The sequence below is a fragment of the Wasmannia auropunctata genome, unplaced genomic scaffold (assembly GCF_000956235.1).
Source record: "Wasmannia auropunctata unplaced genomic scaffold, wasmannia.A_1.0 LD336076.1, whole genome shotgun sequence".
Lineage (NCBI taxonomy): Eukaryota > Metazoa > Arthropoda > Insecta > Hymenoptera > Formicidae > Wasmannia > Wasmannia auropunctata.
This window is the reverse complement of record NW_012026814.1, coordinates 2,442,673-2,457,642: the sequence shown is the minus strand read 5'-3', so window position 1 is coordinate 2,457,642 and position 14,970 is coordinate 2,442,673. Positions and strand designations below refer to the sequence as shown.

Sequence of the window (14,970 nt, the reverse complement as noted above, 5' to 3'; positions counted from 1 at the left end):
TTGATTAATGACTTTCATCACTGATTATTCCATATCTCTCCGTTAGATGTCTCACTAGCATTACATCACGAAATCGGTGAGATGAAGTCTACACAAAAAATTAATCAGTAATAAATAAATAAATATTAAAAATGTTAATATAATAATATATATTATCTAAACGTTATTATATAATATATATAATATACATTATTATACTATATATGTATATTACATATAATATACATTATTAATAATATAATTTCAAATAGAATAAATAAAACTCACTGAACCGAAATAATTTTTTTTGTGTCTAATGTTAAACAAATATAAGTGGAAAGATAAAAAATAAAATAATTTTATTTTATGAAAAAACATATTTATATGCAGATGCATTATACGCAAAAAAATGTTAAATATAGACTAATTATTTTTACTAAATCTGTCTAATATAATAGTGTTTATTATTTTATTACTTTGTTTTTTTAATCTCTTAAATATTTAGCATCATTCTTAATTGGATACCATAGTAGTTAAAGTGTTAAATATTTAGCTTCAGCACATTTAAATATTCCAAAAATTAATTAAAATTCTAAAATGTTTTTAGAAATACAATATATTAAGCTAAAAGCATTTTGTTTTTCAAATAAACGATATGTAAAATATACTTTGAAACAAGCATAACATATTTTGATATAATTGAAATTTATATGAGTATGCTTAATTCATATGTATATATTGGGAATTATTTTCGACGCAGAAAAGAGGAGAACGCCGAAGAGTCTTCTTATTAGAAGTTTAGAACATCATACATTCACGTAGAATACAAAATAATATCATTATAAAATCATATGGTATCATAAAAATGTCATTAGGACTTTATTTGTCATTTCTAAGTCACAAATAATGTAAGAATTGACATCATGACATTATTTGCTTCTATGTTTTGGGTAGCTTCTTAAGAGGAGAGACCCATTTTATTAGTATACGATATAGATTATTATAAGATATTGGTAATCTAAAACAAAGTCAAAATATTGAACTACGCGATTCAATTTCGTGCATTATCAATTGCTTAACGTAAGATAATGTTTTTTTATAGACAATTTATGTAAATCCGCGGCATCTGACTCAATTTACAAGACAACTCGATAAACTCATTATGCAGCTAACCCGTATACAAGGTACATTTATAATTATTTCTTTCGTCATATTTATCTGGCGAATTAAATTTGTTAAAATTTGTTGATAATTTGTTAATAATTTCGGAGTAATGTTATTCCATAACAAAAAGCGAGGAATGTGGTATCGAATGGTTTTAGATTTCATCCAATTATCAACTGTCGACATTAGGTCGATGTTCTCTCTTAGCCGTGCTCTCAAGGTTTTACGTTACTGTACGGAAGGTTCGTTAGGATAATCATTCAACGGCGAAATTATTTTCGATAAAAGATAGCTGCTTATTCTGTGTAATAAAAGCGGATTAAATAAATCCCGATGCACGCGATGATAATGCAAAAAATAACTAGTCTGTATTTAACAATTTTTTAGCATATAATGTATCTGCATATAAATATATATTCTTTCGTAAAATTTCTATTTTATTAAATAAAATTTTATCTCATTATTACCTTAATATTGTTTCAACATTCATTAACATCCGATATTGTTGCAATATTTTCGCAATGCTCGTCTCGAATCTTATTGCATTGCGAAGTAATGAAAATGGCGTGAAATAAAAAATTAAAAATATACGTATCTGTATTGTTATATAAAAAATTATAAATACGATATATTAAAAAACTTTCAGCTCTTTTCTTTTTGTTTCATGTAAAATAACTAATAATTTGTAGTTTTTACAAGAAAAAAAATTAAGATAAAAACTGATTCTTGATAATCTGTTGTTAAATTGCAATATTATATCTCACTACGTTATGCATTAAATCGAGTGTGGCTTTTCTGTGTGGAAATATAGAAGTGGTGGCGACAACCTTTGGTTCACATATAAAGCTTCACGTGCCCGCATTTGTGTACTTTATACCAACATTCGGTATAACGATTTCTTTCGCTACAATACCTGCGACCAATAATTTTTATTTATCATAGATAAGAAATTATTTGAAATAAATTATGTCCCGTTTTGTTACTTTAATCATCTTTTCAACGCCACTGCGTTAATTGAAAATGGAAATATAATTATATTTTGGTTATACTTAACAAACTAAACTTAAGATATACTATTTAAAAACTGATTAAACTGGAGAAATGTGTGAAAAAAACTTATTTAAAAAAATTAAAAATTTAGAGAAAAAGATGAGCAATTCCATTTGCGAATTATCTCTTTTATTCTCATGCACAATAGACATATCTTACGTAATAACGTAAACAAGATGTTTCTGTACAAACGTCTTACGTCTTACATTAAACTGTAGTTTTATAAAAATCACGGCCAATTGCTACATAGTCAATCGCGGAAATCGTATTTCATTCAATCATTCAATTTCTAAAATTTCAAATAACCCATTAATCGAAATCTTAAAAAAAAGCGACGTAAGATATAAACGACGTAGATGAAAACAAATTTATACACTGATTGTGAGTAATTTATAAGATTGATTATCACATCAAATATCAACAGCGTCGCTTCGTATCATTTCTATAAAACAATTTTTTTTACATAAAAAGTATACGTTCCATACACTTTCAGAGATATTTAAAAAAAATCATTTACGTAACATTTATAATCATTCTGAATATCTTATCTAATATTGAAGCAGTTAAGACTATTGTGGAAAAAACATATTTACATGTTCGTATGTACGTTATGTTAAAATACTTTCAATTCAGATGCAAGTGTACGATATCTGTCTCAGAAGTAACAAGAGTATTTTATTTTAAAAATTATTAATTTAATTTATACATGAGAGAAATACGATCTCTTTCAGAATATCTTTCTTAGGAACGCACTCACTGTTCACAGCGATTTTATCACTCGTGATAAAGTTTTGGAAATGAGACAGACTTCGTACTTCTCTTTCTGTCACCATCTATCGCTTCTTCGTTTCTACATTACTTTGCCACGAGAACACAGACTTCATCCTGCAAGTTTCCGAAACACTATTAACGTAAACTGTTATGTCACAAATATGGATACGTTATGCGAATATGAAATTTATCTTTGCAAAAAATTAAAATATTTCTGCGTTATGAAAAAAGTTTGAATCAAAAATTCTCACTTTAATCTCCTCCAATGAGAAAATTACTAAAAACATTTTTAATGAAAATATACCGAATTCAAATTCTGCCCATTAAATAGATTAAAGTTCGTCAAATTTTTTTTATATGAAAAATTATAATTTGTCTAAATTTAACTTGAAGGCTTATAATTAGTTAAAAATTATAATTTTTACACTCTTGGCCATTTCCAGCCTCTTTTGCTGTTATCTATCATATCTATAATTCGGGTTAGTGAAAAACGTTGCCTTAAGCGTAATCGAGGAAATGGTCGATGCTGAATTGTTTTTAAATACACGATTCTTGGTCGACCAAGATCCTCGTTTATGTCGCCACAGCGTGTGAAGTGTCAATGAAGCTTTGCTGTGATATGGCCGATGAGTTTTCCCTCGTGCGGGCGCATATTTCGGACACAAGTGACACTTGAACATTTTTTGCGATGCCGACCTCTGGTGAAATTGAACATTCTTACTAGCAATTTTGAACTTTTGATGTCTTACATTTTGCGAACCTAGTGCAGGTATAAAATATTTCTTTCGATGATCACGGTGCCATATGACTTGTTTGGGCGAACTCTGTTTTCGGGACTGTTTTCGGGACCGTTTCTCTTGCAGCCTCTGATGATTTTCCTTTTCATCCGACCTACTCGGGGATCCCTGTAATGACGGTGATCTCGAAAGTCGATCAGCGGCTTGTGACGTTAATGACAGCTGATTTTCGTCCGACATACTCAAGAATCCCTGTGGCGGTGATGATCCCGAAAGTCGATCAGCGATTTGCGACGCCATTGACAGCTGGTAACTGCATGTAAAATTACTATTAGACGTATCGATAAAGCTATTTCTATTCCCGTTATTGTGATCGTTCAAATACGACTCAAGATCATCGTCCCTATCGTTCTTGAAATGGCAGAAGCGACACATGACGAGATCACGACTGCGTGCCTCGCGGTTACCATTGCTTCGGATATCGTCATCGTCCTCGTCGTCGTCGCCGTCGTCGCCGTCGTCGTCACCATTGGTGCCGCCTATACGACGGTGCGACCGCTTCTCCTCCTCCGTAGGATATGCCATAGTCGTTGCAGTTGCAGGGGACTTTACCATCTCGTGGCTGCAACCACCGCGGCACTGTTCCATAAGTTACGTTCGCGTCATTTTTCTACCAACGTACGAGTGTTCGTCGTAGCACGAACGTGAGAGAAACAAAACTGTGTAACTAGATAAGAATACACATCCAGCAACAATTACGCGTACGCAATCAGAGTCGCACGCGCGGCCTACGACACCGAAAGCAAACGAAGCGTGCACATGGTGACATATGTGAGATCGATAGAGATCTCGTTTTTTTTTTAACTAAAAATAATCAAAAAATGACGCCAGAACGTAACAAAATATAGGAGGAGGAGTGGATAATGACACGCGAGATGACGAATCGTTAGACCGCATCGCGAACGGGTTACGATCAATATATATCGATTTCGCATTAAATACAATTACAGAAGATATCATCGAACGCTTCATAAATCGTCCGTACAATAGCAATAACTGACAATCAGAATCGATGACAAAAAGTTAATGTACAGGAATCGTGACCCGTCGCCAAGCGCGCCAACATTAGCCGGATGAGTAAACGTAAAATTCGGAAAAACTTGCCGTTTAATGTTGTGCGGCATTTTTTGCGCAATTATAATGGTAATCAGAAGAATGGGGAAAATGCAACAAAATGCAATTAATTAAATAAAAAATCAAAAAGCCGAATGTCACGTGCAGCGGCGATAAACGCCGTGAGAGACTTACCCGAGTATAGTGCTCGGTGGTATCACAGTGGTAGCAGGTGCAATCGCTGGAGTCGGAGCTGGAAAAACTGGTGGCCCAGGTGGCGGTCGTCCTCCTCCCACGGGACTGTAAATCCAATGAGCAATAAATATTCGCGTAAATTATTCGCTTGAGAATGAAGGTGCTCTAAACTGCTGCAAGAAGATTGAACTTGGAAGTTTACGAATATTTTCGTTATGCGGAGAATTCCTTCGCAACATTGCGATTTCTAAGCAAAGGAATAAAAATAAGTAACGATTTTTAATATTTATATGTTTAAAACTGTAATTTAATTTAAATTTAGTACTATTGAGTGTACAATAAATCTGTATGAAAATTTAATGAGTTTAGAATCAATATTATTTTCTCATCTAGAATTATTTTGATGCAGCTAGCTGAATTTTGTCAAATCCAACTAATATAAGATGCACAAATGACTTCATCATATTTCACTATATCAAATACAAAGTTACAGATTGCCTTACTGTAAAGGTTGCTGGTGACGATTATTTGGTACTGTATTTTGTGTGGTTGATGTCGACGGCACACTCGCTCGATGAACGTGCACCTGATGCATTTGCAATTGGTTCGCGTCGTCGGCGAGAAACGGGCACCTCGAACATTGTCTTCTATTGTGCACTTTTAAAACGTGCGTCGCAAGTCGCTCGGCACGCGCCGCTTTGTACTCGCACAAGGTGCATCCAAAGGGTTTCGTATGAGTATTCATATGTCGCTTTAGACACCAATTGTCCACTCCAGTCCAAGGGCAGTACGGACAACTGTATCTTAATAAAAATTTTATTTTATTAAAAAGCTTCAATCTAATTAAATTCGTTAAATTCGATACTATATATGTATACAGAAGGATTTCTTATCAAATGTCACGTTTTATTTATCCACGTGTAAGTACACGAGAATTTTAAATTGCACAAATTCGGTTCAAACATAACTTGAAAAAATTACATAAATTAAATAAAAGTAGGATGAAACGTGATGTAACTTAAAGATACAATTTACAGTAATTACAATAGATGTAAAACTCACCGTTTTTCTTGCGTGCTCTTGGAACCACCCTTGAGATGACTCTTACTATTGCATCCCCCGTTTTGCAATCGCCTGCCTGTATTACAATTATTCGTGTCGGATTGCACGATACCCGCTGGAGAAGGCATGATTATCGCTTGATGAAGACCGGTGGTGCCAGTGCCAGTACTGACACCTGATGTGGCGGCGTTCGGCTGTAGCTGATAGCCTTTGTTGCTAGCGAAGCCGAATTGATTACCCAAGTGCTGTTGCTGTGGTTGCTGTTGGCTGCTCATGCTGACAGTTGCCGTCGTTGCTGTCGTATCCTGCAGTGGCTTGGGGACGTTGCTTCCCGGGTGTCTCCGTATCCTCGTTACTTCGTATGAGTGATCGCGATGCATCCTCGTGAAGTGCTTTTTTACGTGATCCGCGCGATTAAACGGTTTAATGCATACGTAACATTGAAACGGTTTTTCCTCGCGATGGATATTTTCATGTCGTGTATAAAGATCTCGTCTGTCAGTGCCGTAAGGACAATGCGGACAGCCATAACGCTTACTGCTCGTGGATGCCGCAACAGGAGTAGACATTATGGTGGCGTTCTGCGAAAATTTTTTCTGCTTTAATATTATAAGATATACAAACAATATATCATACAGTCTAGAGAAACAAAGATATTGAAAGCTGTTTTTTTTTCGATTGGTTTTTAAATCTCTTTTGGATTGCTGAAGAAAGTAAAGTCAAAGTTAAACTGAAATATGTAATTAAAATTATTGTATCAAATTAATTGTTATTGTATCTGTTTGCATCAATAATGCGTATTGGTTTCTATGTTTTTATTACAGTTACACTATCTTATTTTATTTATAGCGATCAACTTACAATTAGAGTGACAAATAAAAAGAAATTGTCTTCTTTTATTCGCGTCTTTTTATTAATCTAATTTTCTTAAACATTTTGAAAACTAACAAAATTCTTGTATTAATTTTTTAGAAGTGTCATCCTTTCAGAATTGAATAAAATTATTTTTTTACTATAAATTTACTATAAATTAGATTACGAGACAGCTAGTAAGCATTTGATGCAATATTTTATCTCAGATAATCTTATCTTTTTTAACATATTCAGATATATATACATATATACATACATACATATAATCTGTTCCAAAAGTAATGAGACTATTTTTGTCGGCCCAATTAGAATTGTCGGATAGTAAATTCATTGAACCGGGCCTTTAATGCGAGAGATCAGGTATACACTATACAGTTTAATCCTTCTCAGTTGCTTTCGAACCTTTTTAGCAGTCGATACCGTCAACAAAATGCGTTGTAATTTTTGTGTCTTGGGCGAAAATTCACAGCACAGTCTCAATCGCAGCCATCAAATTCTGCGTGAAACTGGAAAAATTTGGTTTCGAAACGTTGAAGATGTTTAAGAACAGCTTATAGGGACGTTGCTTTGTCTTCAGAATTTTTCTTTCGACTGCTAGAAAGGCTCGGTGGCAACTGACAAAGAAGGGTCAGATTGTATACCTGACATTCCACACCAAAGGCTCCGTCCAATGGACCCTGATTCTGATTGGGCCGCCAAAAATGGTCTCATTGCTTTTAGGACAGACCATGTATATACGTATGTATGTATATTATATAGTAGTATTTTATTGTATGATACCTGTTGCAAATGTTGTGGCGCAGGAGCGGATGGCAGTTCTTGCAAGAGGAAGCTCGAAGTCACCGGCAGTAAAGCCGCAGGTACAGTTTGCGTTTCTTGGGTTCTTCGGGAAGGAGGGGCCGCCCGTTCGGCGCGTTCACGGAGTCGTTCTAAATACATAACTACATCTTCGGGTTTTAAATCTATTTGCAAATAATCTTTACGTGGTGAGTGATGCCTGTTCCTACTGCTGTCGGCTAGGATTCTCGACGGGTGAAGTTCCATAAAGTGCTCGGCAGTTTCCCGCGGACCACTCGACATAATGTCTCCTATTAAAATGGATAAAGTCGATTTAATTTCGAAATCTATATAAATTAAATTAATATAATTAACTCAATTAAGTATAATTAAGTATAATTAATTATATAATTATATAGTTAATAATTTGATATAATTAAAATTATATCTGTTATATTTAACTATATAATCATCAAACTATAAACGCGAAAAGACTAATTTGACATTCAAATAAATAAGATAAAACATATAAAGCGAATAAATTTTTAACTATTTATAATTTATTAAATTTCTTTTCAAAAGGTTTACGGACCACGATATTAAAATAGGTCCGCTGTTTTATGATATACTAAAATATTATATTATTATTATTATCGACATTTTATCACAAATTCGATCTATTTTCTTATAACTGAATTCGACATGATATTATTTATTCAATACAAGTAAACACAAATTTTTACTCTTGTTTTCTATTTTTTAAAAGTAAATGTATAACAATATTCAAGAAAGTTTAGCAAAGTATTTTATCTTTTCCAGTGTAAATCGAAGAAATAAGTGTAAGCGAAAAATGTATCGTCATCGTTCAAAACGGTACGATCGGTAATTAGCAAGGGGACCTTTCTCGCTATCTACCCCAGCTAATCAACTTATTTTTATCTTGTATCAGCTAAACTTTTTACACTATTGGATAGAAAATTACTCAACTATACCCTGTGTACTCTATCGATCTAGACCTTTAAGCGTGAGATCGTAAACAAGTTAGTCTCGCAAAAAAATTTTTAGAAAGGTTTATGCAATGTTTCTGGATACGCCCGAGTATTTAAATTTCATTCGTTGTATAATATTGTAAGAGCATTTATATCTCTCAATTATTTGTTATATGTGCAGACCACATTAGAGAGATAACAATACCTAATGCTTCGGTTGAGGTAACCACATATGTAAAGATATAAATAACATTCTAACCGAATGTTATTTATCCTAAACACTATGATTATGATAACCGTGCTGATGAGCATACCTTAACAGATGTATGCTGTGTAACATCAATATAACTTAAATTCACATGCATTTTTTTTTCAAACATAAAGAATAAGTGTTGTAATATATTAATTTTTTCATATCAATTTTTTCCGTGTGTATATTTACCACACTCGTCGCATCGCCATATAGCTTTCCCGGCATGATAAGCTGCGATTCGACTACCGTCGGTTCCTTTAAGTGGTTCGTCCTCGTACGTCCAGTTTCCATCGTCACTACCATCAGTACCGTTTCCGGTATCATCGTCATTTTTGTAGGAAACTGACGCTTCGAACTCGTTCTGCACGCTCGATGCTGCATCAACGAAATTGTGATAAATTGTATTAAACTCTTCACGTTTAATGACGAAAGAAACACATCGTGTTTTTATGAAGCACGTTTGTTAAATCGCATCAACCCAGTAATTATCACGTGAGAATAAATACAATTTTGGAATGTTTAATTAAATTGCCAATTATAAAATAGAATTTTCTTGATTGGTGAACGTTAACATTAAATAATTAAGATTGAGTTTACTTTGAATCTCGAACAGTTGTGAATGATGAATTGCATGGAGGGCATACAATTCCGATTGCATTCCTATGATGTATACGTGTTAAGTAAAAAGAGATGTTCACCATGCATTTATATTATAAATAAATTTTTAAATTATTTTCTATTGCAAATTTCCCGATATTATACAATTTATTCTTTTTTTTAATAAATACAATTAATAACTGATGATATTTAGAGAATCAGTAAAACAATAATTATTTTTAACTTATTCTACAAGATTTTAAATGAAATCTTAGCATACTTCGGTGATCGGGATCCTCGCCATAAAGTTTTTTGGTAATTTCTCTGAACATATCTTCGTAGTCCATTCTCGTGCCGTTTCCTTCCATTTTAAGGAACTACAACGGTCACAGTTTGCAAAGTAATAAACCTTTTTTCTTTGTGACCCAGACGCAGTTTAGGTACCTGCTCGATGAGTCACCAAAGACCTAAACATGAAAAAAGAATTTCTCTTTTCAATTTGCTAACAATAAGTCTATTGTATTTCACAACAATACAGTCACAGGCCAGTTTATAATACCAAGAAATATATTCATTATTTCTACATTCTACGATTTTAACAAAGTATCCAGAACAATTTATTTATTTAGATCTCACAGGTCTTTAATACATTTTAAAAATATTTTTTTCATCGAAGCTGCACTTTTATTCTAAGCAAAATCGAAAATTTGTTATCGTTTTTTTTTAATCGTACAATATGCAAAATAAGTTATGTTAATCTACTTTTACAAATTGCTCACGCATTCTGTTGAAACTAAGTCCGAAAAATTTTCGGCGTAGTAACGCCATAGTAACGCAGTTATTTGATTATATTAAAAACATTTCTTTGCGCGATAGACATATGATGAGCCAAATTTTGTTGAAAATGCCATTGTTTGGCATATTTTCTTTCCAATATTTAAACATGTCCGTCGCTCTTCATCATTTGACTAATGGCCCTGGTTCTTTATAATTGTGAAGAATATATAAATTTTCATTTTTGCGTTTTGTTCTAAATAATTTTTATAATATTATATTAATTAAACAGACAAATTTTTCAAGATTCCATATAATTGCAGTCAGCGCTCGCGAATAATTGTCACGAAAAATGTTAGTTATCTCGAGGACAGTTGTATTCTAAATTTTTGAAATACTTTGAATATTTTCTTCTATTACATTATTATCATCTTCACCGTTAAGAAATGACCTTAATAACAAGTTTAAATATTTGTAGACTGATTTAGATAAATAACCTTGATTATTATTTATAAATGGAAATGAAAGCTGATTATTATTTTTCCATTGTTTCCATTATGTTTACGATGCTTTATGTGTTTAAATGAAAGTAGAAAATTGGATAAAAAAAATTGCTTTTCTTTTATTCGTCTAAGACAATTATAAAAGAATTACCAAAATTACGACAAATTTTTAATACAACAGATTTTAATAATTGATAGATAAAATTGTGTACATTAATATATTAATAAAAAATATTTTTCATAATATAGATTTGAAATTATATTTTTCATATAATGGTGCAGATATTAGCATTAATATCGTTGTGTTTGGTGGATGGCTAAATGAAAATCGTTATGATGAGTCATAAGAGAATGATAAACGAAAATGAGAACGTAAAAGCTTTGTTGACAGTATTTGAGCAAATTCCCTTCGTGCGTTTATAATGTTTATATCATAAATGGAGAATCAATACATTCAGAGCGAATTATCGGAGCGATGTTTCATAAGAACTAAGTGCGAAGAAGAAGCGTGGTAGAGAGAATGAGGAGAATAATGTGCAAAATTTTATAACGGATGTCTTAATGACTTTTGCGGGTTGCTGCAAGATTAGATTCAGAATAGTTAGACGATATATAAAGTGAGTCACGCGATTCGAAAGGGCTATATCTCTCTTGCAATCGATAATGGAGAGATACGGCATGGAGAGATATGGAAAAACGTTTAAAAGTAGAATGACGTCTAATTTTTTGTTAACGCTAATAATAATTTTGTACACGAATACAATGATGCATTTGTAATACGTAACTGCGTTTTCAAATGTAGTTAGATGGTTTTTTTTTACATTAATCAATTTATTTTATTAGCTGCGAGAGTTCCTTTTAAATTCTGTATAATCTCATATAGTATAAAAAAAGCTTTCTACTTTCTTAAAATTGTTATGCATTATAATATTTAAATAAATAAAAGCAATTTCTCTTTAAAGAGTAATACTTCTCTCTTAATTATTAAGTTTTTTAAATTTTGCATGATGTTCTATCAAAATTAAAATAAATATATAAAATTATCTCCCTCTTTCTGTTTCTCTTTAATTAAGTCTTTACTTTTAACAAGATAATTATTTTTACTATTACGTTAAAATTTAATAAGAAATATTTAAGAGAGGCGTACATTCTCGTATTTCAAATTTTAACTGTTCTATTTTGCTCGCAGATGGATTTCTAATGGATTTATATGTGTTTTCTCGGATTTATCATAAATTGAGGTTTTTCAATTGGTATCATCTCTTTTGCTTTTTCTCATAAATACCGTGTTTCGATTGATTTCGATCAAGTGATGCATACAAAAGAATTATTAGCACTGTGTTCTGCAGGGGTGGCGACAGCATCCGGAAAGAGGAAGGAGCTAGCGTGTATTGATCGTCACGATTGCTGCTCGAGTAACTGAGAGGGGGAGACGAGCAACCCCGCTGGTAACCCCGTGCTACGTGTGCGTGCGCATATACCAAGATCGGATCTGTATATGTACACAGAGGGGGAAGCAAGAACGTTTCTATGCGTGGAAGGGGTTACTGCGAAGAATAAATCAATATGCCCCTCCGCCACCGATCGGGGGCACGTCCCCTAGAAACGACAGATGGTGGAACGTAGAGGGTGTTCTAGAACGTACTAGTGGAGCTTCACGTTTCTGGCGCTGGTTGAGAACCTCCACTTTATGGCGCAGAGAGAAGGAATAAAGAAGCCCGAAGGAAGAAGAAGGAGAGATGACACAGCGGCGGGAATATGGTCGGTCGGAATAAAGGCAAAGACATAGTCCCCGAGAAAGAGAGAAAGAGTCAGACAGATAGATGAAGAAAGAGGGAATGAAAGAAAGAAAGAGAGAGAGAGAGAAATCGAGCGAGAGAGTGAGAATAATCGAGAAAATAAAATAAGATAGGGAGAGAAAGAGAGAAAGAGAGAGAGAGGGAGAGAGAGAGAAGACACGCGCAGTGCTCCATTCAAATTCATCCGGAAATTATGCCGGCTAACCAAGGACGTCAGGCAGGTCTCCTCCGCGCCCGCGCATGCACATGTACAATCGTGCACACATACATAATGCGACTGAACACACGCATACACGGTTGTTCGTGTTCAACCGAAAGATCCCTTCTTTTCGCTCCGCTTTCCGCCGTTTCTACACGCGGCGGAACGCGCAAAAGCGTCGATTCTAACAGCGCTCGTTCTCGTCCCGTTGCCGTGAACGCGTGCACACGTCGCGGGAAAAGCCGCATCGAATGCCGCCGGCCCGTCGGCCGCGCTCGGCATCGTGTACGATATCGCGGAGCACCCGCGAATGGCCGCCCCCGCGCGCACACGCGCGCTTCCAGAGCACACATGGACACCCGGCATCTCTCTCCGTCTGCCTCACTGCGCGCTACCCGTCGAAACACCGACGAACACACGGACGTCGAGACGTCGCACATATAGCCGCGCGCTCCGCGCGTCTCGATGGGTATTCGCGTGCGGCCTATTCGCGATACACAATACGTCGGCCGCGCGGCGGTAGCCTCTCCTCTCGCTCTCGTTCGCGCCACGGCTCGTCATCATTCGTAATCGCACTCACATTCGGTTCTCCACTTGCTATTACTTCTCACATCGCTTTTCTCATCGCCCCACACTCTGCACTTTTCCCTGATCGTTCGTTTTCGACGTATAATCCGGAGTACTCCCGCTAGAAGAAGCGAAGCAATATATACGTCTCGAAAGGAACATCCTCGGTGAAGATACTGTTCGAGATGTGATATCGTACTGACGCTGGACGATGATGACGCCGAACACGACGACGGCTCTCACGGCACACGAACGCGGTGAAGATACACGGAGGAGCACGGAGCATGGATGTAAAAGCACGTTAGACCTTAAAAATTACTTACGTGTTTGTGCCGCTGACAAAGACTAAGTGCAAGACGCTGACGAAAATCGTTGTTCGAGGAAACGTTATGCTGGTTCGGTTGCAGGTTGTTTCCTCGACGGCAGTCGGGTGGCGAGTGGGTGGGCAGGCGGGGTGGCAGGCGGACAGAAGTGGGTGGCTCAGGCGGGTTGGGAGCAGTGGTGTGTGGGTGGTGGCGTGAGGGAACCCAATACCACCCTCCTCGCCCATTCAATCCTCCAGCATTAGGGGGAGCAGTCGAGCCTGTTTCCCACTCCCCTCCCTCCCACCACCATACATCCAACAGTCCACCACACATCAACAGCTGGCGACGATAGACCCGTTTGTGCGTGTATGTGTAGACTCTGTCTTACATACATATACCTACACAACAAGACATAGTTATACCCGCCCTCGAGCCTCGAACTTCGAACCTCCCTGCACAGGCTATATACGTCTCTCTCTACACGTGTTCACGACGCAGCCGAGCAGCTCTCTACTCTAGGGGCGAATTAGGTAGTGAAAAAGAAAGAGAGAGTTGGAAGGAAGGGGAGGCCTTGAAGACCGTTCAAATCCTTTTTCAGAGAACTTCTGAAGGGTCTAAAATTTGAAGGAATGCGTGCTTGTAGATTTCTTAGCATGTCGTCCTTTTCACCCTAAATTTTTTTTTTTGAAACTTCATAATAGTATCCGAAAAGAGAAAGTTGAAAGATATTCGATTCGCAAAGACCTTTGAGACTGGCAGGAAAATTCTTATTTGATAAAGGTAAAAAAAAAGAAAAGAATGCTTCAGACACTCACAAATTATCAGACATTACACAAATTTCTATTTTTTCGAACATGATGAAATGCATGCCAACAATATTACTAATACAATTGTTCATTAGATTTGGCCTCTAACAAAGATTAGGCTCTAGAGAAGATTTATGTTGATCGAGTTTCGTATCGTTTTCTCGTAAAGAATACAAATAAAAATTATTCTGAAAACTGTATCAAAATCTTTATATTTCTAATAGCACTCCATTCAAGATTAACGAATGATACTATAACATATCGTATGAATAGAAGATTTTTAATATCATCGGTAGCTTTATATCTTTAGAAGACACCGCTGGCATATACGTAAACGCAGAGCTAGCATATCCAAGGCAAGAGCACTGGTATACCAGAAGCCCACTTCAGCCGATAAGCAAGCAGTCGACCAAACCGACTGTTCCCAGAACCAGTTTGGGTTCTGGGTCGGCATTCT

General features: G+C 35.5%; 1 protein-coding gene across 6 annotated transcripts; it reads right to left on the bottom strand.

Moving 5' to 3' along the window:
- Nucleotides 1-2,300: 2,300 nt before the first annotated feature.
- Nucleotides 2,301-13,935, bottom strand: LOC105449279 (protein charlatan). Of its 6 annotated transcripts, none has more exons than XM_011688403.1 (9): nucleotides 13,726-13,935; nucleotides 9,841-10,027; nucleotides 9,153-9,338; nucleotides 7,725-8,032; nucleotides 6,072-6,652; nucleotides 5,513-5,812; nucleotides 5,010-5,114; nucleotides 3,714-4,014; nucleotides 2,301-3,078 (listed from the first exon to the last, which is right to left on the bottom strand). In XM_011688403.1, exons 2-9 carry the CDS (start codon nucleotides 9,926-9,928, stop codon nucleotides 3,049-3,051), a joined length of 1,899 nt encoding a protein of 632 aa, XP_011686705.1. In that variant the 5' UTR covers nucleotides 9,929-10,027; nucleotides 13,726-13,935; the 3' UTR covers nucleotides 2,301-3,048. The 6 variants fall into 6 exon arrangements, with proteins under 6 accessions (XP_011686705.1, XP_011686701.1, XP_011686704.1 ...); XM_011688399.1 differs by adding an exon at nucleotides 13,416-13,523 and having other exon boundaries at nucleotides 2,301-4,014; nucleotides 13,726-13,934; XM_011688402.1 differs by having other exon boundaries at nucleotides 2,301-4,014; nucleotides 5,513-5,806.
- Between the last annotated feature and the right edge of the window lie 1,035 nt (nucleotides 13,936-14,970).